Here is a 23,101-nt window from a genome sequence, read left to right on the forward strand (position 1 = left end):
TGAAACAGTTGATGTGGGCTGACTCATAGCTATGGTAGGCCCATGTAAACAAGATTCCTGACACAGGTGGACGGCTTTGTCAAAAGTGACAACTTTGGTTGACTATGACACGGTTAACGTGGCATCTGAATAAGGCTTTGTAAAGCTTTGGCTAGTGCCTTCCGGCTCTGATCAAGAGGTCACCTGTCACTGTGGCTCATAAAGCAAAGTTTGTGAATGCTACATTTGCCGATTCAAGACAAGCATGGACTGACGACTTGATGGTAGCTTCCCTCTTATCATATACATTATATATATTATATTATACATAAATATTGGTCTATGTGTATACTTGCTCCTGCAAGGCCACTGCTCTGAATCCCTGACTCTCCTGGTCCTCAAATGTATTTCCATACATTGTCGGTGCTCACAACTTTGTGTGCTATTAAGGCATTGAGGTCCTTGGTCATGGGCCACATAGATAATGTGGACACATCTGCTCTTCTCATCCATGGGCATCAGATTCGGTAACTGTCTCAGAACGATTCTTAAAAACACAGCAGGGGTTGGGGATTTAGCTCAGTGGTAGAGCGCTTGCCTAAGAAGCGCAAGGCCCTGGGTTCGGTCCCCAGCTCCGAAAAAAAGAACCAAAAAAAAAAAAAAAAAAAAAAAAAAAAGAAAACCAAAAAACAAAACAAAAAAAAAAACCACAGCAAAATAAACTTCTGTCATGTCAAGCCACTGAAATTCTGCTGTCTTACAGCTAGGCAATCTTACATCTAGACTTTTAATCTCAATCTTTCTACAACTTTTAACCATTAGAGTAAAATGCTTAAAATTGACATTTTTTTGTTTGGAGTAGTTTATGTTATTTAAGCAGACTGCAAAATGCTGAGGTTTTTTTTTTTTTTAAACCTGTCCCTCTCACTCTTATTAAACCCAGGCTGATCTCAAACTATGTAGCTTAACATGACCTTGACCTTGGGATCTTTCTGCCTCTACCTACCATGTCTGGCTTTCAAATACTTTTCTTGAATTCTGCCACGCAGCAGGGATATACATCCTACATCTCAGCCGCAGTTGACGCACAATCTTCACAAACAAAGCATCAAAGCTGAAGGTCCGGCTTCTGACAGAGTGTGTAGGCGGCTATTGGAAATTGGAGTGGGTAGCAAAGGGAGAGAAGCAGCAGGAAGAGAAGCCAGCACAGGCCTGGTGAGCACTGGTGCCATGGCAACAGTGGCTCAGTTCCCCATGGCAACGGTGACTCAGTCCCACAGACTTTCAGAGAAGTTGCTGGAACACAACAGAATTGTGTCCTAGGGGATTAGGGGGAGAGGGTGTTTATCTACCCCTATCTACCTATTTGGGGCTCTAGGTAAATCTGTAGAGGCTAACCCATTCCTTCTAGGGTGAGCAACAAGTGGCTCCTGTATGGATCTGTTTTAAGGCTTGCACAGAGCTGTTTGGGGCATTGGTACCTGGGGTATGAGGGTGAAACAGTGTGAAGGGGCCAGGAGGGGTGCTGCACTAGAATATATGGTCTAACAGACACACTGCATGCCGATAGATTGTGTTCTACTCCAGTCCCATCCCTTCTCCCAACATCAGAGGTTCTCGAGATCTGTGCTCTAGAGAGTATATCACAGGGGGTCTAGGACACCAGACTTATTCTCAAAATAATAGTAAGATATTACTAATTCATGCTCAATCTCTGAGTGTGTAATGTTTTCCAGAAGCTTCTCAAGGTGTGTTAATGTACAGACTAACTGAAGGGGCAGGCACAAGATCCAGTTTCTTCTATAATCCAGGCATTAAAGAGATTTGCAAAATTTGAAGACGATTCTATTTGAGCCACAAATTTTGTGCTTGAAAATATGGTATTTTTCATAAGAGTAATTTGTCTTAAATTTCATTGCCTTTGAATAGGCCTATTATGTCAATGTTTTGGGTTAAATTGTTTAACACAATTTTTGTGTGTTTGTGCCCATATATGTATGTGCTGCATGCGTTTGTGCATATATACACATTATATACATATATATATACATATAATATGCGCATATGAGTGTGTGGGTATGCAAGAGGTCAGACACGTGGTAAAAAGGTGATGATTGGCAAAATTAACTTTACAACCAAGAAGAGTTTGGCTTATTATTGGTGTGTGCATGAGTACCCAGGCCACTGCACGTGTGTAAAAGTCAGAAGACAACTTGAGGGAGTTCTCTCTTGGGGATCAGACTCGGGTTGGTAGGTTTGCTGGCAATTATCCTCACCCACCAAACTATCTCACTGCCTCATGACCATTATTCATAAAAATAATATGTAAATCACACAAGCTTTTTAGAAGCTCCCCCTTTGTACGAAATATTTGAAGGTCCTGAGAATATTTAAGGTGAAGAAGAGAAGGTTCACTAAGTTTATTGTAACCCTTAAAAGAAATATAGCCCATAACATGAAAACCCCTGGTCGTGGACAATCCCTTAGGTATAAGGACAATGCCTTTGAGAGACAGATTGAAAAACTGGTTTTGAGACTAATGTGCAGGGGAGCCCTAGATTTTACTCCAAACCTTGCAGGCCTATCACTGTCCTTGAAAGGACAAGGGAACACTGGGTATTGAGTGGCAGCTCTGACTAGTTCCTGCTCTTTTGTAGGCAGTAGGCACAGTCTTGCTGATCCACCAGCTGAGCTAAGGATAAGCAGACAAGATGATCATTTTCAACTCTGGCTGCATGTGAGAAGGCTTGGGAGACATTTGTTCTTGGCTGCTTTATGTTAGGCTGGGGAGGTGGCTTAGTGGGTCAAGTATATTCTATAGAGGCCTGAGGACCTGAATTCAGATCTCTAGCTCCCATATAAAAGTAATGATGGGGTAAGAGGCAGACAGGTAGAGTCCTGGAAGTTTGTGGTCAACTAGCCTGGGGTAAGTGGTGAAGGGAGGCCAATGAGAAACCTTGTTTCAAACAAAGGGTGCCTAAAGAGAGACAACGTAAGTTGTCCTCTGACTTCTATATACACTGTGCATGTCTGCATTCACACACACATGAACACACGCATGTGTGCACATATAGATCTATTCAAGGTTGATTATAGTATAATGTTATTTTATTTATTGTCAACTAAAAACTCAATTGAAAATATTTACAATATCAATTGAACTCAATCTAAGGAATCAATTTTCATGTTTTTACATGTCTATATTGGTTATTAAAAGGACAGTCGATATCACTATGCTCAAAATCATTCAGCCCACAACTGCAAATGGTTGGTTTTAGGATGTTTATTCACAGCTCAGTTTTAGGTGTTGAGTTCTTTGGCGTCTAGGAAGAACATTCTGTTGACTTCACTAATGGGAATGTCTCTTAATGCTGGGATGGCGTCCTCTTGGTAGCTTTTCCTCTGTTGGTTTTTAGCATAGTTATCTGCAAGAAAGGAAAAGAAGCTCCACTGACCCAAGCAATTGTCTCTGTAATTTCTGTGGTTCGTTGAGACCTATGACACTGCTCAGCAGGCTGACGTACAGAGGACGGCAAGCCACGAGGTATCATTAGCTCTATCTCTCATGCTGTAAGGACGTCCCTAACGAACTAAGGCTTAGTTACATGGAGACAGTTCACCTCGGAGGGGAGGGATGTCAGTAGGAGCAGGAGGTGGCAGATCACATGTGCTCACCATGTGTACATTAGGAGTCGGACAGGGATAAATGTTCATATTCAGTTTATTTTTTCCTTTTCATTCAGACCTCGACCCATGGAATGGTACACTCCACATTTAAGGTATCTTCCCACCTCGATAAACCAAATCTAGATAAGCCTCCTAGAGTGCTCGGTATTTGTTTCCATGGTGACTCTAAATCCCTATGAGCTGCTGATCGAGATTAATCATCGTGCCATGTTTAACGTAGCAGATGTTTTCTCACAATGTGTTTCTGAGGCCCACTCCCTATGCCTCACAATTTTATTTCATGTAAACTTACCTGTGATCGTATGGATGGAGTCAAGTGGAGAGGTACTCATCATGTTGATTCCAAATAAGAGCACGTAACCAATTACAACCGTGATCAAGAGATAGACAGGCAACGCAACTGCCCAGTACCTGCACAAGAGAATTCATACATGCTAACAAACTTGTCAAGGAGTCCTAATTCCCAAAACACACGCTAATAATCTGTATTATTATTAAAGTAGCTGACGCATGTAATGGATAGCCCGTACAAGGGGGTCAATGGACAGCTGCAGACAGGTGTCTCAGCCATGCTATCCCAGCCGTAGAGTTTTATTCTGTCCACACGAGTTCTTTCAATATCTGAGCTGTTTCTTCTGGCATTTATATCCCCACATCCATATAACATGCCTACATCAAGATTTTCATCGGCCTCAGACATTTTCTCCAGATGTCCTAATATGAAAGTGAGGTATTTACTTCTTCCTCATACTTTCTGCATATGCTGACCTTTTATTATGTCAGCAGTTAAAAACAACTGATCATGTCAGCAATATTTGCAACTGGGAACCTTAGTGTATTATGTTTTCTTTCTTTCTTTTTTTTTTTTTTTAATTCTTTTTTTTGGAGCTGGGGACTGAACCCAGGGCCTTGCGCTTGCTAGGCAAGTGCTCTACCACTGAGCTAAATCCCCAACCCCATATTATGTTTTCTTATGTTTTGTCTGAGACTATACGTTTCTGTCTACTGCTTCTCCCAGAATCTATCAATGCTCCAGAATCAAATTCGTATATGCCTCTCAGCTTCCCTCTCAATGCAGTGAAGCTCACTAAGTGTTCTATCTTGCCAGGTTTTGTTAAATCACTTCCTCCCAACCCTTTTTCCCTGCTAGGCCTTCTAATAGTTTTTTGCACCATTATACATTCCTCTGTTTTCCATCTCTGCTTTCTGTTTCACTGTTTCAGCCATCAACTTTCTAGATGAGATTTTAATAACCGTGCTTATAACTTTTCAGTGGTTGGACAGCATACCATTCAGGATTCTTTTCTCATCTCAGATTGAACTTTTCCCTTCTGCAGATAGATTTATCTCCACTCCTTTTAGTATCTTCTTCTCTTTTGTATTTAGGGACAGACTTTTCTTTTAGTGCCTGGTCTTTATGATGGCGTATTTATATTTAAGATCCAAGGGATAAGTTGACAGGAAGCAAGGTATGTACAAGGGCAGAGACGGCAGAAAGGTGGATTGTAGATGCTGCCTTTTACCCTGGTCAGCATCCTCAGAAAGGCATTTCCCACCTTTCTCTGGGAAGGGGTGAAGCCTGGGAAGGGAAGAAGCTAGGGGAGGGAGCCTTACTCAGCTATGCAGATAATGGTTTATTATCAGTTTTTACAGTTAGCCCTTGTAACTTCCAGACTACAGACTCTGCCCAACACTTTCCACAGGATGGAACTATCTTCTAAGGGGAAGGCAAGGTCAATCTCCAGGTTTAAAATATGGAAGGAGAGTCAGCAGGTCTAATGCATTTTAAAGACACTTCCTGTCCAATGCAAAATTATCATTACCAAGAGATGCTGCTGCTTCCGAGGTCTGGGTCATTTTTGGAATTCCAGGACATAAATGTTCTTGCTGGGTTCCCCCATCTACCACATGTAAATACCAGAATCTTCTATCTCAAAGTGCTAAAATTTTGTTAATATCTTATCTGCTTTCCTATGTGTGTGCTTATACCTTTAAAAGATTTTTCAATAATGGTATAATTTTAGTATGACTTTAGGAGGAAACAGAGATAAACGTTTACCCCACCACCTTCAGTTAGTGATATATTAATAACCTTTAGACCTGTCAATTGCTGTTGGGGTATGGCTCACCAGTTAAAGTCCTTGCCACCCAAGTGTGAGGACCTGAGTCTGGATTCTCAGACCCAGGTATGAGCTGGGCTTTTGTGGCAGACCAGCTGTAAGTCTAGCACAGGGAATTCTGGAGCAAGCTGGCTAGTCTAGAACTAGCTGTAGATAGAACTCTGGGTTCAATTTTGAGACCTTGCCTCCACACATAAGGTGGAGAGTATCAAGAAAGACTCCTGACATCAACATTGAGGCACTACATGCACATGCAAATATGTTTACCTGCACATAATGTGGCCACACACATGTGAACACCCCTATTACCCTCCCACTCCCCAGCACAAAAATAAGAGTAATGTTCAACTTCAACACAGATACTCATGGATTTTAAAGGAGTAATGATCTGAGGCTTGGGTTTTAAAGAAGAGTATTGCCCCTCAAAACAGTTACCAGTTTTACCCCCACTGAACAAATATTCAACTTACTTTTGAGGCCAGTAAGTTAAGCCTAAGGAGTTTAGCCAAGATTCGGGAACGAAAGCCCACACAAGATAGAGTACTGCAGGGTAGAGAGGGCAAGGGAAGAGAGAAGACATGTCAGAGCGGCACGGTCCAGTCTGTAAGGTTCATAAACGACAAGAACACTCCCCAAAGCTTCGCACTCTCAGAATCCAGGATCTCTAGTGGCTGCCTTATTTGTACCTTTCTTGTAATACCTACCATAATTACTCTATTAAAAGTTTTTAGTGTCTTGGTTTTCACACTGCACTTTAAAAAGCCTATGGATACCACCCAGAGGTCCCAGGGACTAAACCACCATTCAAAGAGTACACATGGAGGGACCCATGGCTCCAGCTGCATATGTAGCAGAGGATGGCCTTGTTAGGCACCAATGGGAAGAGAGGCCCTTAGTCCTGTGGAGACTTGATGCCCCAGCGAAGGGGGATGCTAGAGTGGTGAGGCAGGAGTGGGTAAGCACCCTCATAGCGGTAAAGGGGAGGGGTACAGGGGGAATGGAATGGGGGGATTGTGGAGGGGTAATCAGGGAGATATCATTTTAAAGGTAAATGAATAAAATGACTAATAAAAAAGTCTGTGACATATTATTTCTTAGCAACTTCTTTTCACAGCACCTAACAGTTTGCTTCTGCATTCTACATGTTCACTATTTCTCCACAGAGAAGATATAATTGCATTTAGTGGCTTAAAGGGGAACTTGTCCTCTCTGGTTTTGACTGTCTATACACAATCTTCTTTCTGTCAACACCCTGTCATTGTGGGCTCCTTTCCTGCTGTCTCCGTGCAGTAACAATAGGTCCTGAATGTCTCTACATGCACTAACTCGTTTAATCTTCAAAACAGTCCTGAAGCACACACGTCTGTTTTATACATGAGAAAGGACTCATTTGTACAAGGGAAGTGAAGACAGGTTTCAAGCTACATCAACGGTGATGGTTTTTTTTCCGTTAAGAATGAAGTGTTACAGCTTTGTAGGTCAAGACTGGGATACAGTCACTCCTGAAGAGAGGGTTTGTGCTTTCCCAAATGCTTCTGGTGCTGAACAACGATGGGAAAAGAGATCTTTCCCCTACTCTGTTGTAAGTGGTACTAAGAGACAGCACACAGCACATGGGGAGGGCTCTTCCTGCTCCTTAACCTCCCTCCCCACCGTTTTGCTTCCTGGATTTGTTTTCCTTACCTGTATTCTCCAACTATGTGGAAAGCTCAATGAAAGCAGACGACGAGGCTTGGCTTGCTTTGCCTTTCCCTGGCCTGTAACACTGCCTGGTACATGGTAAGTGCTCAATAAAGTCTTCCATTAGTTTTTGGTTGTATCTAACATGTTTGTAGTCTCTAATCCTTAAATCCTCTTTGCGTAGGAATTTACAGAAATAAACGGCAGCTAATACCTACTCAGCAGCCTCTTTTCATAAATCACCCGAGTTAATACACGAGTCAGAGAAGGTCCTTAGTACAGCGAAGCCTGCAGTGCACCTGTTCTAATTCCAGTCCCGTTGCTTCTTGGCTTTGATCAAGTCACTGAAATCCAGTATTCCCATCTTTACACTGAGGAAGCAAGGCAGCACCTACTTCACAGGCTCACTTCATGCAAAACAAAAAGCTCTCAGACCAAACAATAATTGCACGAGAGCCCATAACTGAACCCAGTTGTGGCTACTTCATTCCACCGATTCCACTACACTACGGTTAAGCTAGGGTTTTGTACTTAGGAGTTGGGAACGACACTTCCACATATACATTCTGATTTCTATCTAGTCCCAGAAGGTTGGATTGTGGGCATTCAGTTTTCTACCACTTGATTGCCTCATATCTTCCAAACTTTTTGAGGGACCTTTTGTTTTGTTTTGTTTTGTTTTGAAGCCTCAGTGGCCTCATCTATAAAATGGAACATTATGGTGATCAATGTTAAGGGTATGCTGTTACACCTGACCTCTCTGGCCCATTCTCTTCACTCTTCAGCTCCAGTTTTGCTTCCTTGGAGCTATAAACGCCTCACTTTTTTTTTTTTTTTTTGAAAAACCTTCACTGGTTTTCATTCAGGGACTCTCCTCATGGTCCTTCCTGACTTATTCTGATATAATTACCAGGGAGTGCCCTGGAAGAAGCTAACCATAGTCTCTAAACCTTCCAAGGCTCTCCCAGGGCACTCAACATGCTCTCTGAACTGTGGGTTTACTATTCTTCTCCACAGGACGATGACCTCAAGGGTTGGGACCAGGTTTTATTCACATTAGCATCAAGCCTGGTGCTAAATATTGGGTGATTTAACCTGATACTGGATATATCAACTGAGCAAACAAACGGTACCCTTCAGGACTCCTTAAAAGTAGAAAGAATCAACAGGTCACATGTGTACGTTCTATGGACAAATGCATTATTTCCCGGTCCTCGAATACTAAAGGTCCACTAAAGGCCCTAGCCATCCATCATTCCAGTACTTACTGAAGCCAAACTGAGAGCTTAGGAAAAGAACAAAGCCATAAATCGCTCTTTCTGGCAATGGCGACGGTGAATTTTCCACCATCTTCCCTGTGGCTTTAGACAATCTGTGGAGAAGGAACACAGTCGTCGTCAGACATCCCTCCTCCCCCCCATCTCCCTTCACCATTGGTCTGTTACATAATCTCATCACTTGCTGCGGACATAGCCACTGCGGATGCTCACACGCGCCCGCCCCAAACAAGGGCCCCTTCGCGTGCGCGCGCCCCTGCAGATGGGGAGGCGGGAGCGCGCGCTGCGGGGAAAAAGCGCACCTCGGACCCTCTGAGACGAGGAAGGGGCCCCAGGCCGGACCAAGGTCCCGAGTCCTGCCCGCTCACGAAGGGCTCTCTCCCTGCCTACGTGACGTTCAAAGAAAACCGAAAGCCCTGGACCTAGAGTCCTTCAAGCACCAACGCCCACCCGTCCCCACCCTCAGCCCCTCGGCGCTCAGCCCATTGCGCAGGCGCGGCCCAGACACCCGCATTGGGGGCGGAAAGAAAAAAATAAAAAAACCTGAGGAAAAGCAGGGGCTGCCAGGCGCCCCCGCCGCTTGGCGCAGGCGCACGGCGTCCGCAGAGCGGGGGCTACCGCGGTCTCACCACCCACCCAGCCGAGCTGGGGGGGGGGCGGCGCGGCGACTGCGCATGCGCGCCTCCAAGCCACGTGACCCGCCCGCCTCAGGAGCGGCTCAGCGCTCGCTCTGCGGGTCTGGTTGACGTGGAGGGCCGGAGGCGTCGGCAGCCCGCGTCCGAGGCTCGCGGGCTGCGGGCCCGGGTGAGTGCAGACCCTGCGCGCGGCGGGGCTCCCGGAAGCGTCTGCGCATCCCGCCGCAGCCGAGATGCCTGGGCATCGGGGCGCTCCACACCTCCCTCCGTGGGTGTGTGGTGAGTGTGGGTGTGCGCGTCGCCGCGGGTCTCGCCGAGCGCCCGCGCGCCGAGGGGGTGTGGCCGCCCTTGCCCCAGTGGGTGTGTTCCCTTTGTCCGGTGTTCCTCGTGCGTCCGTAACGGTAGGAGGGGGCTTTTGGTGCGCATCGCCTGGCGCGCGGGTGACATCCCCAGCCGTGTGTCGGCTGCCTCATCCGGAGCGCTCGGAGACGCTCCTCGGGGTCTGCGGCTCGCCCGCATTGTTCCTATGCTCGCCCTTCCCTGCGGTGGTCGCCCTTCCCTGCGACGGCGAGGGCGTCCCCATCCTCTGAGGGTGGTTTTCCTCCCATCACCTTTGTCACTCCCTTCCCTGTAGTGTGCGCGCCTCCGCCTCAGCGCGCGCGCCCGCCGCTGCGGCTGTCTGCAGTGGCGGGCGCGCGCGCGCGTCTTCGCGGGTCCCCGAAGGTGCGCCGCGCGGGGGGCCTGCGGCATGCGCGGGGTTGTGCGAGCGAGCGCGCGCGTAAGGCCCCTGCTCTGTGTGTGTGCACGCCTCCCCCTCCCCGCGTTCCTGGGAGGACCCGGGAGGGACGCCGAGCTGGCCCCCACCCACCTGCAGCCTTGTCCTACGCCTGCGCAGGGGCTGCTGCTCAGCAGTGCTGGCGACGTCATTAAGGCCTGGGCGGCCATCCCATAGTGGGGAGGGGACAGGCGTGGGGGGCGCAAAGGACCAAAATGAAGCCGAGGGTGTGCTGGTACCCCTGCACGGTGCCTTTTCCAGAAGCTTGTAGTTTCCAGACATCCTTCAGTTTGTAGATTATTTCCACAGTATGTGCTTATGCCTGTCACCAGGCGATGGCTAACACTGGTTATTGCAGGGTGTTTTATAGCAGCCATAAACAACTCTGGATTCCGGCGGGGGATGAGGATGGTTCAGGGAAACGGTTGAAATCATACAGGTTTTACTGCTCTCTCTGGGGCAGTTTCTCACAACCACAGCTCTAGTTAGAACACTTATATCAAGAATTTTGTATTTTACTTTAAGGAAAATGGGTTCGTTATATGGGAAGACGTCCCTAGGGATTCAGTTGTCACTACTGTGCTTGTCAAGGGTTTGTGCTTTGCGCTCAAGGGCTGCGGATTCTCCTTCTCTCTTGCTCAGTTTCCTTATTGTTGCCTAATTTTCCCTTTTTCTCTTTCAATTTCTGGACTACCTAAGAGATTAAACACAGGTAGACCTAATCAGCCAGGCCATTTTGTTTATTATTTATTCTTTTTTTTTTTTTTGCCAAATTTACTTCAGATTCTCCAAAACAAACAAACAAAAAAAAATTTTGGAGATGCTGAGAGTTTGACCCCCTCCTTACCTAGAGATAGCCACTGTGTTCAGGTTTGTGTGTATCATTTCCGTGCATAATTTACAACTTGATAATGGTGAATATATAAACAATATATAGTATTGATTTTTAACTAAAGTGATATAAAATTGTGTCTTTGCAACTTGCTTTTTCACTCAGCATCACATTTTGAGATTTATATATGAATAAATCGAATATTTGTACTTTCTTTGAATTATTTTAACTGTTGGTATAGCACTGCATTGTATGAATATACTGTAATTTATATTTATACTCCTTTTGATGGACTTTGGAATTGTTTATAGCCTTAACTCTTTAAAACAGTCCTGCAAAAAATACCTCTGTACCTGTTTGGTGTGCACACTTTTGGAGTTTCTCTAGGAAGTACCCTTAGTCATAATTTTGCTGGGTAGAAGTATATGTACATCTTCCACTTAACCAGATATGATAGAAGCTCTCAAAGTGGTTGTACCAGTTTTAACGGTCACTGGTATTGAGAACACCCATTTCCTCACATGCTTGCTAACAAACTGTTTTTCTCCTTTCTTTACTGACCGTCTTCTTTATGACTTCAGCTTACTGCTAAATTTGCGTACAGACTACACTGGCTTTTGTCTAGCCATGTGACAGCAAATGGGTTAATCTCTCCCAGGCGATTGGTTCGGTCTTTACTGAATTTGGTTCTCGTAACAGTAATTGCAATGAACAGTTATGTTATCTAATGTTGCTTTGTAATGTTATATGTACCTCTCACGTAGCAAGTGAACTGATTGAATTAAAAGCATTTTAAAGGTATGATGTTTTTCTTTAAATCCTTTCCTCGATGAAGTATTTGATATATTCAGAATATATGTGACGTATTTATTTACAAGCTGAGAAGTCAAACAAATGAACACTAACTTACAAGCCTACCAGTGGAATCAAGAAGCAGCCTAACCAGTAATGAAAATGTTCACGTTCAGAGGTGATTATCCTGAATTCATGTTATTCTTGTATTTTAAACATTTTTATCAGATTTTTGTGTACCATTTAACATTGAATTGTGTGTATGGCTCCTATGTTTGAGTAAAACCTATTACTTTGGTTATAGTCTTCTGAAACTTGCTTTCACTAAATGCTATGTTTCTAAGTAACTAATAATTCTTTACTGCTTGTGTAATGCTGGTTGACTATAATGCTGTTTACTTGTGTTTCTGTCGGTGGGCATTTTGACTGTTCTGTTTTCCCACAAGAAATGTAACCAGCACGCCCACTTGGAAGAACTATGGTATAACTGCAAGTAGGAAAGCAAAAGAATAGTTTAAATGCTGGAAAAGCCTCTTTTAATTCCACTGCTCCTCTGTCCACTTGTTTAGGAAATGGTATCATTTGTTTTTTCATCTGTTAATTATTAGTGTTTATAGTTAACTTTTATTCAACTCAATTGTGTGATAAAACTAGCTATAATACCTACAACGACTTGACACCTATTTACTTGTGTGGGTGCATGTGCCATGGCACATGTAGGGTACCCAAGGACACATGTGGATAGGGGATTGGGCTCTGGTTGTCACGCTTGGTGGCAACCCCCGCCCAATGAGCCATCCTGCTGACCTAGTTATACATTTGGAAGAATCATAGTTTTACTTTAAAATGTCTTTATGATACTTTAGAAATTTATCCTTTGCAATGCTGAACTCTTTTCAGACTTCTTTAGTAGCTCAGGGAAATTGCATAAGTTTCAAAGTCTTTTTAGTGCTTTGTGAATAGGTTGGAGTGCCCAGCATCATAAGCTATTGGTTAGGAGTGGAACTGCTGGATTTTAGGGGTATGGATGTTCCACCTTATGAAGTGGTTTCAAATTGGCTCTGAAGTGGTTGTGCCAACTTGTATTTTAGCTAATAGCTTTGTCAATTTATGTACCTTGATCAGCATTATATGAGAGTTATAGGCAACCTGTTCAACACTTGTTATCTTAGATTTTTTTGTATTTGCCAGTAGTATTTGGTGTATCTTTTTTTTGGTTCTTTTTTTTCGGAGCTGGGGACCAAACCCAGGGCCTTGCGCTTCCTAGGTAAGCGCTCTACCACTGAGCTAAATCCCCAGCCCCCTTTTTTGTGGTTTAAATTTGCATTTATTAATGAGATTGAGAATATTTATTTATTCATCAGGTGTTTCCCTTCTGTGGAAAACATGGCCTTGTTTTTTCACCCACTTTTAAAGAGTACTGAATTGTCTTTTAAAGCTACAGACTGGTAGCACTTTTTATTAAATGTGCATTGAAAAAACTCAGAGCATGTGACACAAGTTTTCTACCACTAAACTACATCATACAACCCAATTCTTAAATTTTTTTTCTTTTTTTTCAGAGCTGGGGACTGAACCCAGGGCCTTGCGCTTGCTAGGCAAGCGCTCTACCGCTGAGCTAAATCCCCAACCCCCCAATTTTTAATTTTAATATAATCTAATGGAAGTGTCCCCTGCTCTGGACTTACTAAGATGTCCACTATGTTCCTTTTTAGACATTTTAGGTTCTTTTTTTTTTTTTTTTTTTTTTTTCCGGAGCTAGGGACCGAACCCAGGGCCTTGCACTTCCTAGGTAAGCGCTCTACCACTGAGCTAAATCCCCAGCCCCGTTTTTAGACATTTTAAAAGATGCATTTCTCACTTAAATTCATAATCCAGTTAAATTCATAATCAGTTTTTGTATATGAGGTGAGCTAGTGACTCATATCCATTCATCTTGTCCCATGTGGCTCACCTTTTTAAAAATTTTTTTTTTTTTTTTATTTACTCATTTATTATATATAAGTACACTGTAGCTGTCTTCAGATACACCAGAAGAGGGCATCAGATCTCTTTACAGATGGTTGTGAGCCACCATGTGGTTGCTGGGAATTGAACTCATGACCTCTGGAAGAGCAGTCGGGTACTCTTAACCACTGAGCCATCTCTCCAGCCCTCACCTTTTCTATTCTATAGATGGAATTCGACTTCTGTTTACCAGAGTGTAGCATCTTACTTGCCTGCTGAGTGTTTTTCTATGTGTGGATCTGTTTCTGGCTTGTTTTTTTGTTACCTCATTTTATCTGTATTGGTACCTACTCTTTCTTTACCACTACTGTAGCTTTTACCTGAAATCTGGTATATTTGTTTGTTTGTTTGTTTGGTTGATTTGGTTCTTGGACATAATTAGGGTCATATTGTGAAGAACGGTATTCGTTAAGTGGTGCTTGTGATTCAACCCAGGGCCTTGTGAGTGCTAATCAGTTACTGTACCATTGACCTTCTTAGCCCTTCAGTAATCCAGCCCAGGAAACTCTTGAGTCTCATGGTTTAAGAAGAATCAGTCTTTTTTGGTCCTTTTTTTTTTCCCCAGAGCTGGGGACTGAACCCAGGGCCTTGCGCTTCCTAGGTAAGCGCTCTAACCACTGAGCTAAATCCCCAGCCCCAAGAAGAATCGGTCTTAAAAAACCCTTTGGGGCCTAAGTAAAATCAATCCAATCAGTTTTGTGGAGACTTGAAATTGGTTGCTGTTATAAACAGAACATTTTTTCTGCTTTGTATTTTAATTTTCATACTTTGGAACTCCATCTTTTTTTTTGTCATTTGCAATGGTGATATTTAGGTCTTTTCCTTTTCAATTTATTGTGTGTGTTTTCATGTTCTGGCATACTTTTAAAGATTTATTTATTTATTTATTTCATGTATGTGGGTTCACTTCCTCTGTCTTCAGACACACCAGAAGAGGACATCAGATCCTATTAATGATGATCGGGAGCCAGCCACCATGTGGTTGCTGGGAATTGAACTCAGGACCTCTGGAAGAGCAGTCAGTGCTCTTAACCACTGAGCCATCTCTCCAGCCCCTGGCATATTTTTAAACATGTGTTCAGTTGAAGTGGTTATGATTGTTCATTAGAAGTAATTATAGTAGTACACACACTCATTTCCAATGTCAAAGAAGCGGATTAACTGTTAATAGCATTTGTGGAGGTTTTGTAGATTACTTACCATGTTAGGGGAGGCTTTCCCATTTCGTCACATGGCTTTCTGCATCTTTTCTCCAGTCCATCAAATGAAATTAATTATAAATTACATTTAAAAAATATTTTTACTTTATATATATATGGATGTATTACTTGCATTTGATGTCTTGTGTACCACGTCTGTGCCTGGTGTCCACAAAGGCCAGAAGAGGGCGTCGGAGGTAAAGGCAGTCGTGAACCATCATGTGGGTGCTGAGAATTGAACAAAAGTAACTAGAACGTTCAATTGGAGCCATCTCTCTGGCCCTTCAAATTACAGGTTTTAATTACATTTTTATTTTACCTTATTTTTCTGGAGATAGATCCAAATTGGCCTTAATAGGTTGTCTATTTAATGGTACTACTGTTTGATTTTTGTTTTGTTTTGTTTGAGACAGCATTTCGTAGTGTAGCTTGCTTTGAGTGTCCTAGAACTAGCTGGGTAGACCAGGCTAGCCTGAACTCACAGAGAGATCTGTCTGCCTGTGCCTCCCAAGTGCTGGGGGGTTAAAGGCATGTGTTACTTCCACCTGGCTTGATCATGTCTTATCTAGGATTTTGTACCTGGTTATAAACAGACCCCTCCCCCATTTCTATTTTTGACAAGGGGTCTCACTCTCTGGCCTGGAAGTCTTGATACAGGTCAGGGTGGCATCAAACTCAAGAGATCCATTTGCCTCTGTTTTGTGAGTGCTGAGAGCAAAGGTGAGGCCCCCCCATGAGGCTTCTCATTTTTTCTGCTTTGATTGATTGATTTTGGTGTTAAGGTCACAATCGTCTACCAAGTGAGTTACTGAGTGGTTAGTTTGGATTATAGTTTGTTAAAAATCTTGGTGCATCTTATGTACAAAATGACTTGGATGTATAGTCTTTTTGTATATGCACATTTGGCAGCAGTTGTACTGAAATAGAATTGTTCTGTTTTCCATTTCTTTCAATTCTATTTTGGTAGTTTCAGAAATTTGTTTATTCACCAAAAATTTAAATTTATTAGTATCAAATTCATGCCATTTTAATGACTTATAATTTTTTTTTGTTTTGCATGCTTGGCTTTTATTTTCTCTCTCCTTGTTTAGAATATTATTTATACTGTCCCTGTCTTTTTGTTGTGTGACACTGGGGCTCATTCCTGTAGTCTGGACTGGCCTAGAACTCAAACACAGGGTATCCTATCGTCTCTACTTCTTGGGTGCTGAGATTACAGGCCTGTGTCACCATAACTGGCTCTTTTTTCTTGTTTAGTCTTGTCAGACGTTTATCTGTTTTATTAATATTGGCATAGGAGTAATTTTATCTTCTTTTTTTATTTCATTGTTGTTAAATACACAGCTTTTATTTCATTGTTTTGATTTCTTAACCATGTTGTCAGAATGTGGTCTGCATTTCATTTTGCCCCTGAAAAACAGTTTTTACCCATGTTTTATGGTGTTATTCATATAAAATTTAATAGTTGCTTATGATAAATAATTTTAATGTTTTATGTGTATGTATGAAGTCTGTGTATTCGGTGATTGTTATATATCTGTTAGGTAAAAAATAGAAATTGTATTGTTCAGTCTTTTTTTTTTTTTTTTCCATTTTTATCCTATTTACCCACAACTTTTCATACTTCTTCAGTGGGCCAGACTAGGGTTAAGCTGAACAGGGTCATCTTGGCCTGCTCATTTGACCAGGCTGATTGTCATGAGTTTAGGAGTCTGAGAATACTGGTACCCAGGACTTGTTAGTAGTTCAGCAGTTTCTCTTGTTGTGTCTGTTGAGACTCCTTTATTAGATGCATGCAAGCTTAACATTGATTTCTTAGTGAATTGGACTTTTGCCCTATTTTTGTCTATCCTAAACTGTTTAAAAGTCTCATTGGTAGAAATTACCCAGAATATTATTTATTTTTACTTACTTATTTATTTAATTTTTAAAAACTGGCTGTTTTAGTTTCTTTACAAGTTAAGCTTTTTTTTTTTTTAATTTAAGTCAAATAATTTATTAGCACATAGAACCCTCCAGAAAAAGGGTTAGGTTTTTTTTTTAAATATTTATTTTATGTATGTGAATACGCTGTTGCTCTCTTCAGACACACCAGAAGGCATCATATTCCATTACAGATGGTTATGAGCCACCATGTAGTTACTGGGAATTGAACTCAGGACCTCTGGAAGAGCACACAGTGCTCTTAACCGCTGAGCCATCTCACCAGCCTCTTTAGGTGTTTCTTTCTTTCTTTTTTTTTTTAATGTTTATTTATTTATTATTTTACAAGTACACTGTAGCTGTCTTTCAGACACATCAGAAGAGGGCATCAGGTCTCATTACAGATGGTTGTGAGCCACCATGTGGTTGCTGGGATTTGAACTCAGGGCCTCTGGAAGAGCAGTCAGTGCTCTTAAGCACTGAGCCATCTCTCCAACCCCCAGGTGTTTCTTATAAATAATATATTTTTGGATTTTCCTTTTTGACCCATCAGACAATATGTCTTGTAATTCTTAAGTTTAGAAATTCCTGTTTAATTCAAATATCTTGGTGGTCAACTCATTTCTTTCTAAAACCATTTTTATTTTACCTTTGAATTTGAGAAGTCATTTTGATTTAGTTCAAGGCTCTTAAAATATCTTTTCCGTTAGTATAGCAAAGATGCAGTCTTTTTCCAGTTTATTTAGTTTTTTGAAGGAAATATTGTTTTATTTTAGCTACATTTGATTGTCTTTGTGAGTGTCTCATTTTACTCCTAAGTTTAAATATACTACTTGTATTATTCAAGGTTCTCTAAAGGGCCAGGAAAGCAGACACACCCAGACACACACATACACACACACACACACACACACACACACACACACACACACACACACATGAACAAGGTAGGGGGAGAGTGTGTGTGTCTGTGTATTTTAAAGGGGGATTTGTTAGAGTGGTAGCCAACAGTAGCTGTCTCCCCGTTGAAAGGCCTAGAGTGTAGTTGTTCAGTCCCTGTTCAGTGCTGGATGTTTGAGCACTCTCTCTAGTGCAGGAGTTCTGAAGGGTTCTTAGAAACCTGCTGGTCTTCAGTCTACATTGGAATTCAAGGGCGTAGGTTCTAATACCAGCAAAGGAATGCCTCAGTAACAGGACAGATGAGTTTGCCAGCTAGAGTGAGAGCAAGCAGGCAAAAGCACACGCAGGCCTTTCCATCTTCCATGTCTCAGGCTGCCATTAGAAGGTGTGGCCTGGATTCAGGATTGGTCTTCCCATCTCAATTAATTCAATCATAAAATCCCTCACAAGTATGCCCAGATGCTTGAGTTTTTTTTTTTTTTTTTTGAATCTAAAATTGTTTATTCGAGGGTCTGGAGATGGCTCAGCAGTTATAAGCACTGGCTGATGCTTGAGTTTTAATTAATTCCACATATGGTCAAGTTTATAACCAAAATTAGCCACCACTATTTTTAAGAATTTTAAGAGATGTTTTTTACATGTATATTTGTGTGAATATATGCTACATGGATTCAGGTGCCTCTGGAGAGGAACAGGGCATTAGACTCTCTGCAGCTGCGCTCCATTCAGCTAATGTGGATGCTGGGAACTGAATGCAGGTCCTCTGGAAAACCAAGTGCTCTTAAGTGCTCAGCTGCTTTTCTAGCTCCTGCTCTTTTAATATAAAATTTTGATACATCGTCTTTCTTCAGTCTGAATTTTGCCTTTCATTAAGTCTACAAGATTGTGAGTCCTATTTAAATAACATCTGGTTTTTATCTGTGTTTAGAGGTTTTTAACTGGAAGAGAGTGCATTCATCCTTCTGGGTTACTGTTCCTCTTTCATTTTGCTCATGTCTTCTTTTCATCTTGGTCCTAGTAGTTTCAACCAGTGCATCATTTAGTTAACCAGTTTTCTTTTCCCTGTGCAAGTCCTTTCAATTTGAACTTTTTACTTTTAACACCTATCTATCTATCTACCTATCAATCTATCTGTAATTGTATTTGTTGAGACAAGGTTAACCCTCAAGTTAACCCTGCATTTGTACCTTTTTCTACCTCTCCCGAGTTGCTGAAATTACAGGCATGTAATTTCCTGGCTTATTTTTAAAAGTTTGATGTGGTTCCCTTTGCATCATATTTAGTCATCCTTTAGTGTAATGTTTGTGTTCCATTTTTAAATCTGTAGCTGTTCTGTATTCTGTATTTGGCCATCTCAGTGGGGGTTTCTAACGTAACTTCTTTTGTTGTCTCTGTCATGATGGATTGATTGCTACATCCTTGCTTGGTGTGATTGGTTATGTACTGTTGGATTCATCTTTGTGAGAATTTGAATCTAAAATTGGGAGAAAAAATATATATATTCTGTATCAGTCAGTTTTGGCTAGAGTCAGAGATGGGCTGGAACTATTCTCAAGTTACACTCGGGCTCCTGACCCAGGGTTTACCACTCTGCTCCATGTGGCTTTTGGTAGCACTGTCTCTAGCTCTTAGAAGTCAGTTTAGTTCTAGCTTAGGTTTACTGCTTTTGGAGAGAGAGAGGTTAGCTTTAAGCGTTTTCCTCTATGAATGGACAAAAAACATTTTTTAAAAATTAAAAACTGTAATCTGCCAGACCTGAGGGCACACACCTTTAATCCCAGAATTTAGGAGCAGAGATAGGTGGATCTTTGTGAGTACAAGCGCATCCTTGTTTGGTCTACATAGTGAGTTCCAAGCTAGCTAGGGCTGCAGTAGTGAGACTGTGTCTTAAAATCTGTGCTCTTCCCCCACTACCCTTTATTGCTTGAGTTCTTAGTTACCTAGTAAGTACTTTGTTTTAATATGTAACTATGGTAGTTTTAGTTTGTATTAGAAAAAAATGTCATCAAATAGGTTTTCTTATTAAAAATATTTATATTAAAACAAGTTTAAAATTAAAGGTATAGGTTAATTTATTCTAAAGGAAAATATTCTAAAGGAAAACACATGTTGAGTTTGTTATAATTTGTGTCCCCTATATCCAGAGTGCTGTAACAGATAAATAGGAGAGATGATCAAACAGTGTGAAAACTGCTGTCAGTGGTTTAGGCATGGTGCTCTAAGCTTACAGAGCTGCAGAAGTAAACTCAGTGCATTGGGATGATCAGGACTTGCTTCCTGAACTGAGCAGAACTGGTGAGCATTATGTACTTGCAGAATAAGGTTGCTAGGGAATGATCAACAGCCAGCTGTGACTGAGTCTAGGGCATGTGTTGTGTAGTGGCAAGATAGAAGCAGCAGTGGTGTTACAACAGGCCTTATCTGCATATTGTTGGGAGAGAGTACTATTTTGATACCAAAGAGAGGCTGTTGAATGGATTTAATCAGTGAGGTGATAGGCTGAGTTTCAGAGGATGCTGAGGTGAAGACAAACCACCACTTAGGAGACTGCTTGTTGCATTACGTTAGTTCATAGGAGAAAAGACGAAGGTATGGCTAAGGCATTGGCATTAGACAGAAGCCTCTGTGTGGTTTATTCATATGGTCTTCGCTTTTTAGGGAAGTAGTAGTGTAGGTAAATTGAATGGAAATGTTTAAGGAGAGTGGGAAGACAGGGTTGACCTGCATTTTTGGTTTCCTTCACATTTTTTAGTTTGGATAACCATTTGGCTTTTAGAGCAATAATTGATAGATAGTATACAGAAAGAAGAAAGAACTTGGCTTTTTTTCACATTTTTTGTTTGAGGAGAAAAAAGGTCAGTTTTGAACTTAATGAATCTGAGGGGCTTGTGAGACATTTTGGTTAATGTCTAGTAGCAATTGGCATGGAAGTTCTAGAAGTTGAGAGATGTGGCCCAGCCTGGAGAGATTTGGGAATCTTCAGCATTTGGGAGTTTGGAATCCAATGTTTTCTATGGTAGTACCACCTGAGCTAATTTAAATGGTACATAGATAAATACCTGGAAGGTTTTAGTAGTGCCTTAATGTGCATAAAAACTTTCATACCAAACCTGTGATAGCATGGACGTTATTATTTAGGCTAAGAAAAAAATGGAAGGGAAATATTAAGTAAAAATTCATGTAATAAATAGAAACGGCAAAAATCGTGGTTAAGCTGCACAAATGGTGAAAGTTCAGAAAGTGTTGCTGTGAGCCGTGGGTGTGTGGGTAAGGACATGCAGAGAGAATAAGAGTGGGGAGAAAGGACAGTTGCCATTGGGTGGCAGGGAATGGACCAGAAGAGCACATGAAGGAGACTGAGGAAGAGCAGCCAGACCAATAGGAGGAGAACCAGAAGATGGTCTTTGGAGTCCATATGAAGAGTCCTCAGAAGGAGGAAGTGGTCCACAGTGTCAAGTAAGTTGTAAGCTGAAAAGTCCTCTTTGGATTTAGCAATTAAGGTAAACTATTTAGCTGGCATCATCTAAAAACAGTAGATTTTAAAATTTCATCTCCAATACTATTAATAGCTAGTATTTATTGTATTTCTTAACATGGGTGGTATCTTGAAAGTACTTTACATGTACTAGCTGATTAGTCAGGAAGTAGTATTGTGATTCCCTCTTGGTATACAAAGAAACAGAAACACAGAGAAGTAATTTGCCCTGGATTACACACCCAGGCAATGGGAGCATCAGGGTTCCAGCCGGGTCACTCTGGCCCCAGAGTTCATGCTGTGAACCATTTTGCCACACTGCCTCTCTAGTTAAACAAATGGAACATTAGAAACTTGCACCAGCATTTTTATCACAGTACAGTTGTGGCTGTGTGTGGTGTCATGAGATCTGCTAGACTTGAATGACTAGCATCATGTTAGAGGGACTAGAGTCTGCCAGTTGTATTGTAATTTATACTGTGGTGGTGATCTTGTGGGTTATGACAGATCTTGTCTTTTTCTGTATTTATAGTAGAAACCATATATATATATATATATATATATATATACACACACATACACACACATACACACACATACACACACACATACACCACACACACATACACACACACACACATACACACACACATACACACACACACACACACACACATATTTCCTAGGATAGCATTTTCCATATTACGTGCCTTATTTTGGCTGCTGTGGTGTCTTTAATTTTTTTAGCTATTATGTAAATTTCTTATACTGGAACTGTTCATGCAGAACAGGCAAACTTCTCAGATATTATAGATGACCATTTTATTGTAGATGGTCATGAATGTCCTTCTTAAAAGTAGTTTCCCTCAAAAGGTAGAAATGGAATCAAATTGTAGGAAGCCAAGAGAGGATGAAAATAGAGGACTCAGTAGGAAAGGGAAGAAAATTGTTGATTAGGTTGACCAGCAGGAGGTGATGGAAAAGAAGACAGCTGTAATGACTGGTGTGGCCAGAGAGGACTTGCTTAGAAATGAAGTATTAAAAACAGTAGATAAGGTGTGAGAAGTGGCCCTGGGAAAGAAGAACCTAGTGGAGTAGGTGTGGCATTTATGTTGGTTGAGAAGGGCACCCTCAGCATAGGCCTTAATATGGCTGGGATGGTGGACTTGGAAGAGAAAAGACTGATTGCCAGTGTTCTTAAATGTGAAAACAGTCAAGAGCCGAGTAGGTGGCTAGGATGAGGAAAAGTAGCTGTGGTGAGTTACTGTATGTGTGAGAAGATTGTGAGGGCTGAGTACTGAGTGAATCCTTACTTGGGGATCTTGAGCAGATTACTTTTATTTTATTGAAATGTTTCAAAATACATTTGTACAGGAGAGATGGTGGCTCGACTCTGCTGTGACAGTGACTGTGAGGATTAGTGAGAAGACGCCTGTGGAAGAACTCAGCCCCGTGTGTGACCTGTAATGTGAATAGTTTTCAAGAAGGCTGGTTCTTCACTTTAGATTTTGTCAGGTTTTCATATGTCAAACTGAGCATAGTGTTTCATTGAAGAAATAGGTGTGTATTCTAAGAACTGGTGGTGGTCTATTTAAAGATGATCTTGACCTAACAAACAGTAGGGTTTGAAGAGAGAATTAATGGTGGTGCTGGTGATGGAAAGACAAGACTGTGACTCCTTGGCAAGAGCTAGAAGTAATGAGATGCTGAATTCTAAGTGATACTTAGTGTACTGCTCTGAAAAAAAACTTCATTATTGAACTTTCTTTAGGGAAAAACAAAAGCCGAACACTTGAGAATAGTTTTCTTCTTCCTCCACT

At 41.7% G+C, this 23,101-nt stretch overlaps 2 protein-coding genes across 24 annotated transcripts in view; one reads left to right on the forward strand and one right to left on the reverse strand.

Annotated features, from left to right (window-relative positions):
* Window positions 1-3,247: 3,247 nt before the first annotated feature.
* Pigp (phosphatidylinositol glycan anchor biosynthesis, class P) lies at window positions 3,248-9,413 on the reverse strand. Of its 3 annotated transcripts, none has more exons than NM_001099758.2 (5): window positions 9,287-9,413; window positions 8,735-8,838; window positions 6,257-6,329; window positions 3,959-4,077; window positions 3,248-3,404 (listed from the first exon to the last, which is right to left on the reverse strand). In NM_001099758.2, the coding sequence occupies exons 2-5, from the start codon at window positions 8,814-8,816 to the stop codon at window positions 3,280-3,282; spliced, it is 399 nt and encodes a 132-aa protein (NP_001093228.1). In that variant the 5' UTR covers window positions 8,817-8,838; window positions 9,287-9,413; the 3' UTR covers window positions 3,248-3,279. The 3 variants fall into 3 exon arrangements, with proteins under 3 accessions (NP_001093228.1, NP_001386191.1, XP_006248104.1); NM_001399262.1 differs by lacking the exon at window positions 9,287-9,413 and adding an exon at window positions 9,046-9,232; XM_006248042.5 differs by lacking the exon at window positions 9,287-9,413 and having other exon boundaries at window positions 8,735-8,936.
* Window positions 9,413-23,101, forward strand: part of Ttc3 (tetratricopeptide repeat domain 3) — a 99,847-nt gene continuing 86,158 nt past the window's right edge. For 6 of the 21 annotated variants that reach the window (XM_039088467.2, XM_039088461.2, XM_063270620.1 and 3 more), the window contains exon 1: window positions 9,435-9,657. In XM_039088467.2, the coding sequence (XP_038944395.1) occupies window positions 9,612-9,657 (46 nt within the window). In that variant the 5' untranslated portion in view covers window positions 9,435-9,611. Of the gene's footprint in view, window positions 9,658-11,820; window positions 11,956-12,013; window positions 22,842-23,101 lie in introns of those variants that run through there. The other 15 variants (XM_039088473.2, XM_063270621.1, XM_063270625.1 and 12 more) reach the window with 8 other exon arrangements.

The sequence above is a fragment of the Rattus norvegicus genome, chromosome 11 (genome assembly GCF_036323735.1).
Source record: "Rattus norvegicus strain BN/NHsdMcwi chromosome 11, GRCr8, whole genome shotgun sequence".
NCBI classification, from domain to species: Eukaryota; Metazoa; Chordata; class Mammalia; order Rodentia; family Muridae; genus Rattus; species Rattus norvegicus.

Excerpts from the sequence above, each read along its gene's own strand:
- Pigp (XM_006248042.5), bottom strand. The coding sequence starts at position 8,921 with ATGAGATTATGTAACAGACCAATGGTGAAGGGAGATGGGGGGGAGGAG. Across the intron at positions 6,330-8,734 it reads AAGCTCTCAGTTTGGCTTCA|TACTCTATCTTGTGTGGGCT; the intron begins GTAAGTACTGGA and ends TCTACCCTGCAG. Across the intron at positions 4,078-6,256 it reads TTAACTTACTGGCCTCAAAA|GTACTGGGCAGTTGCGTTGC; the intron begins GTAAGTTGAATA and ends TCTCTTGTGCAG.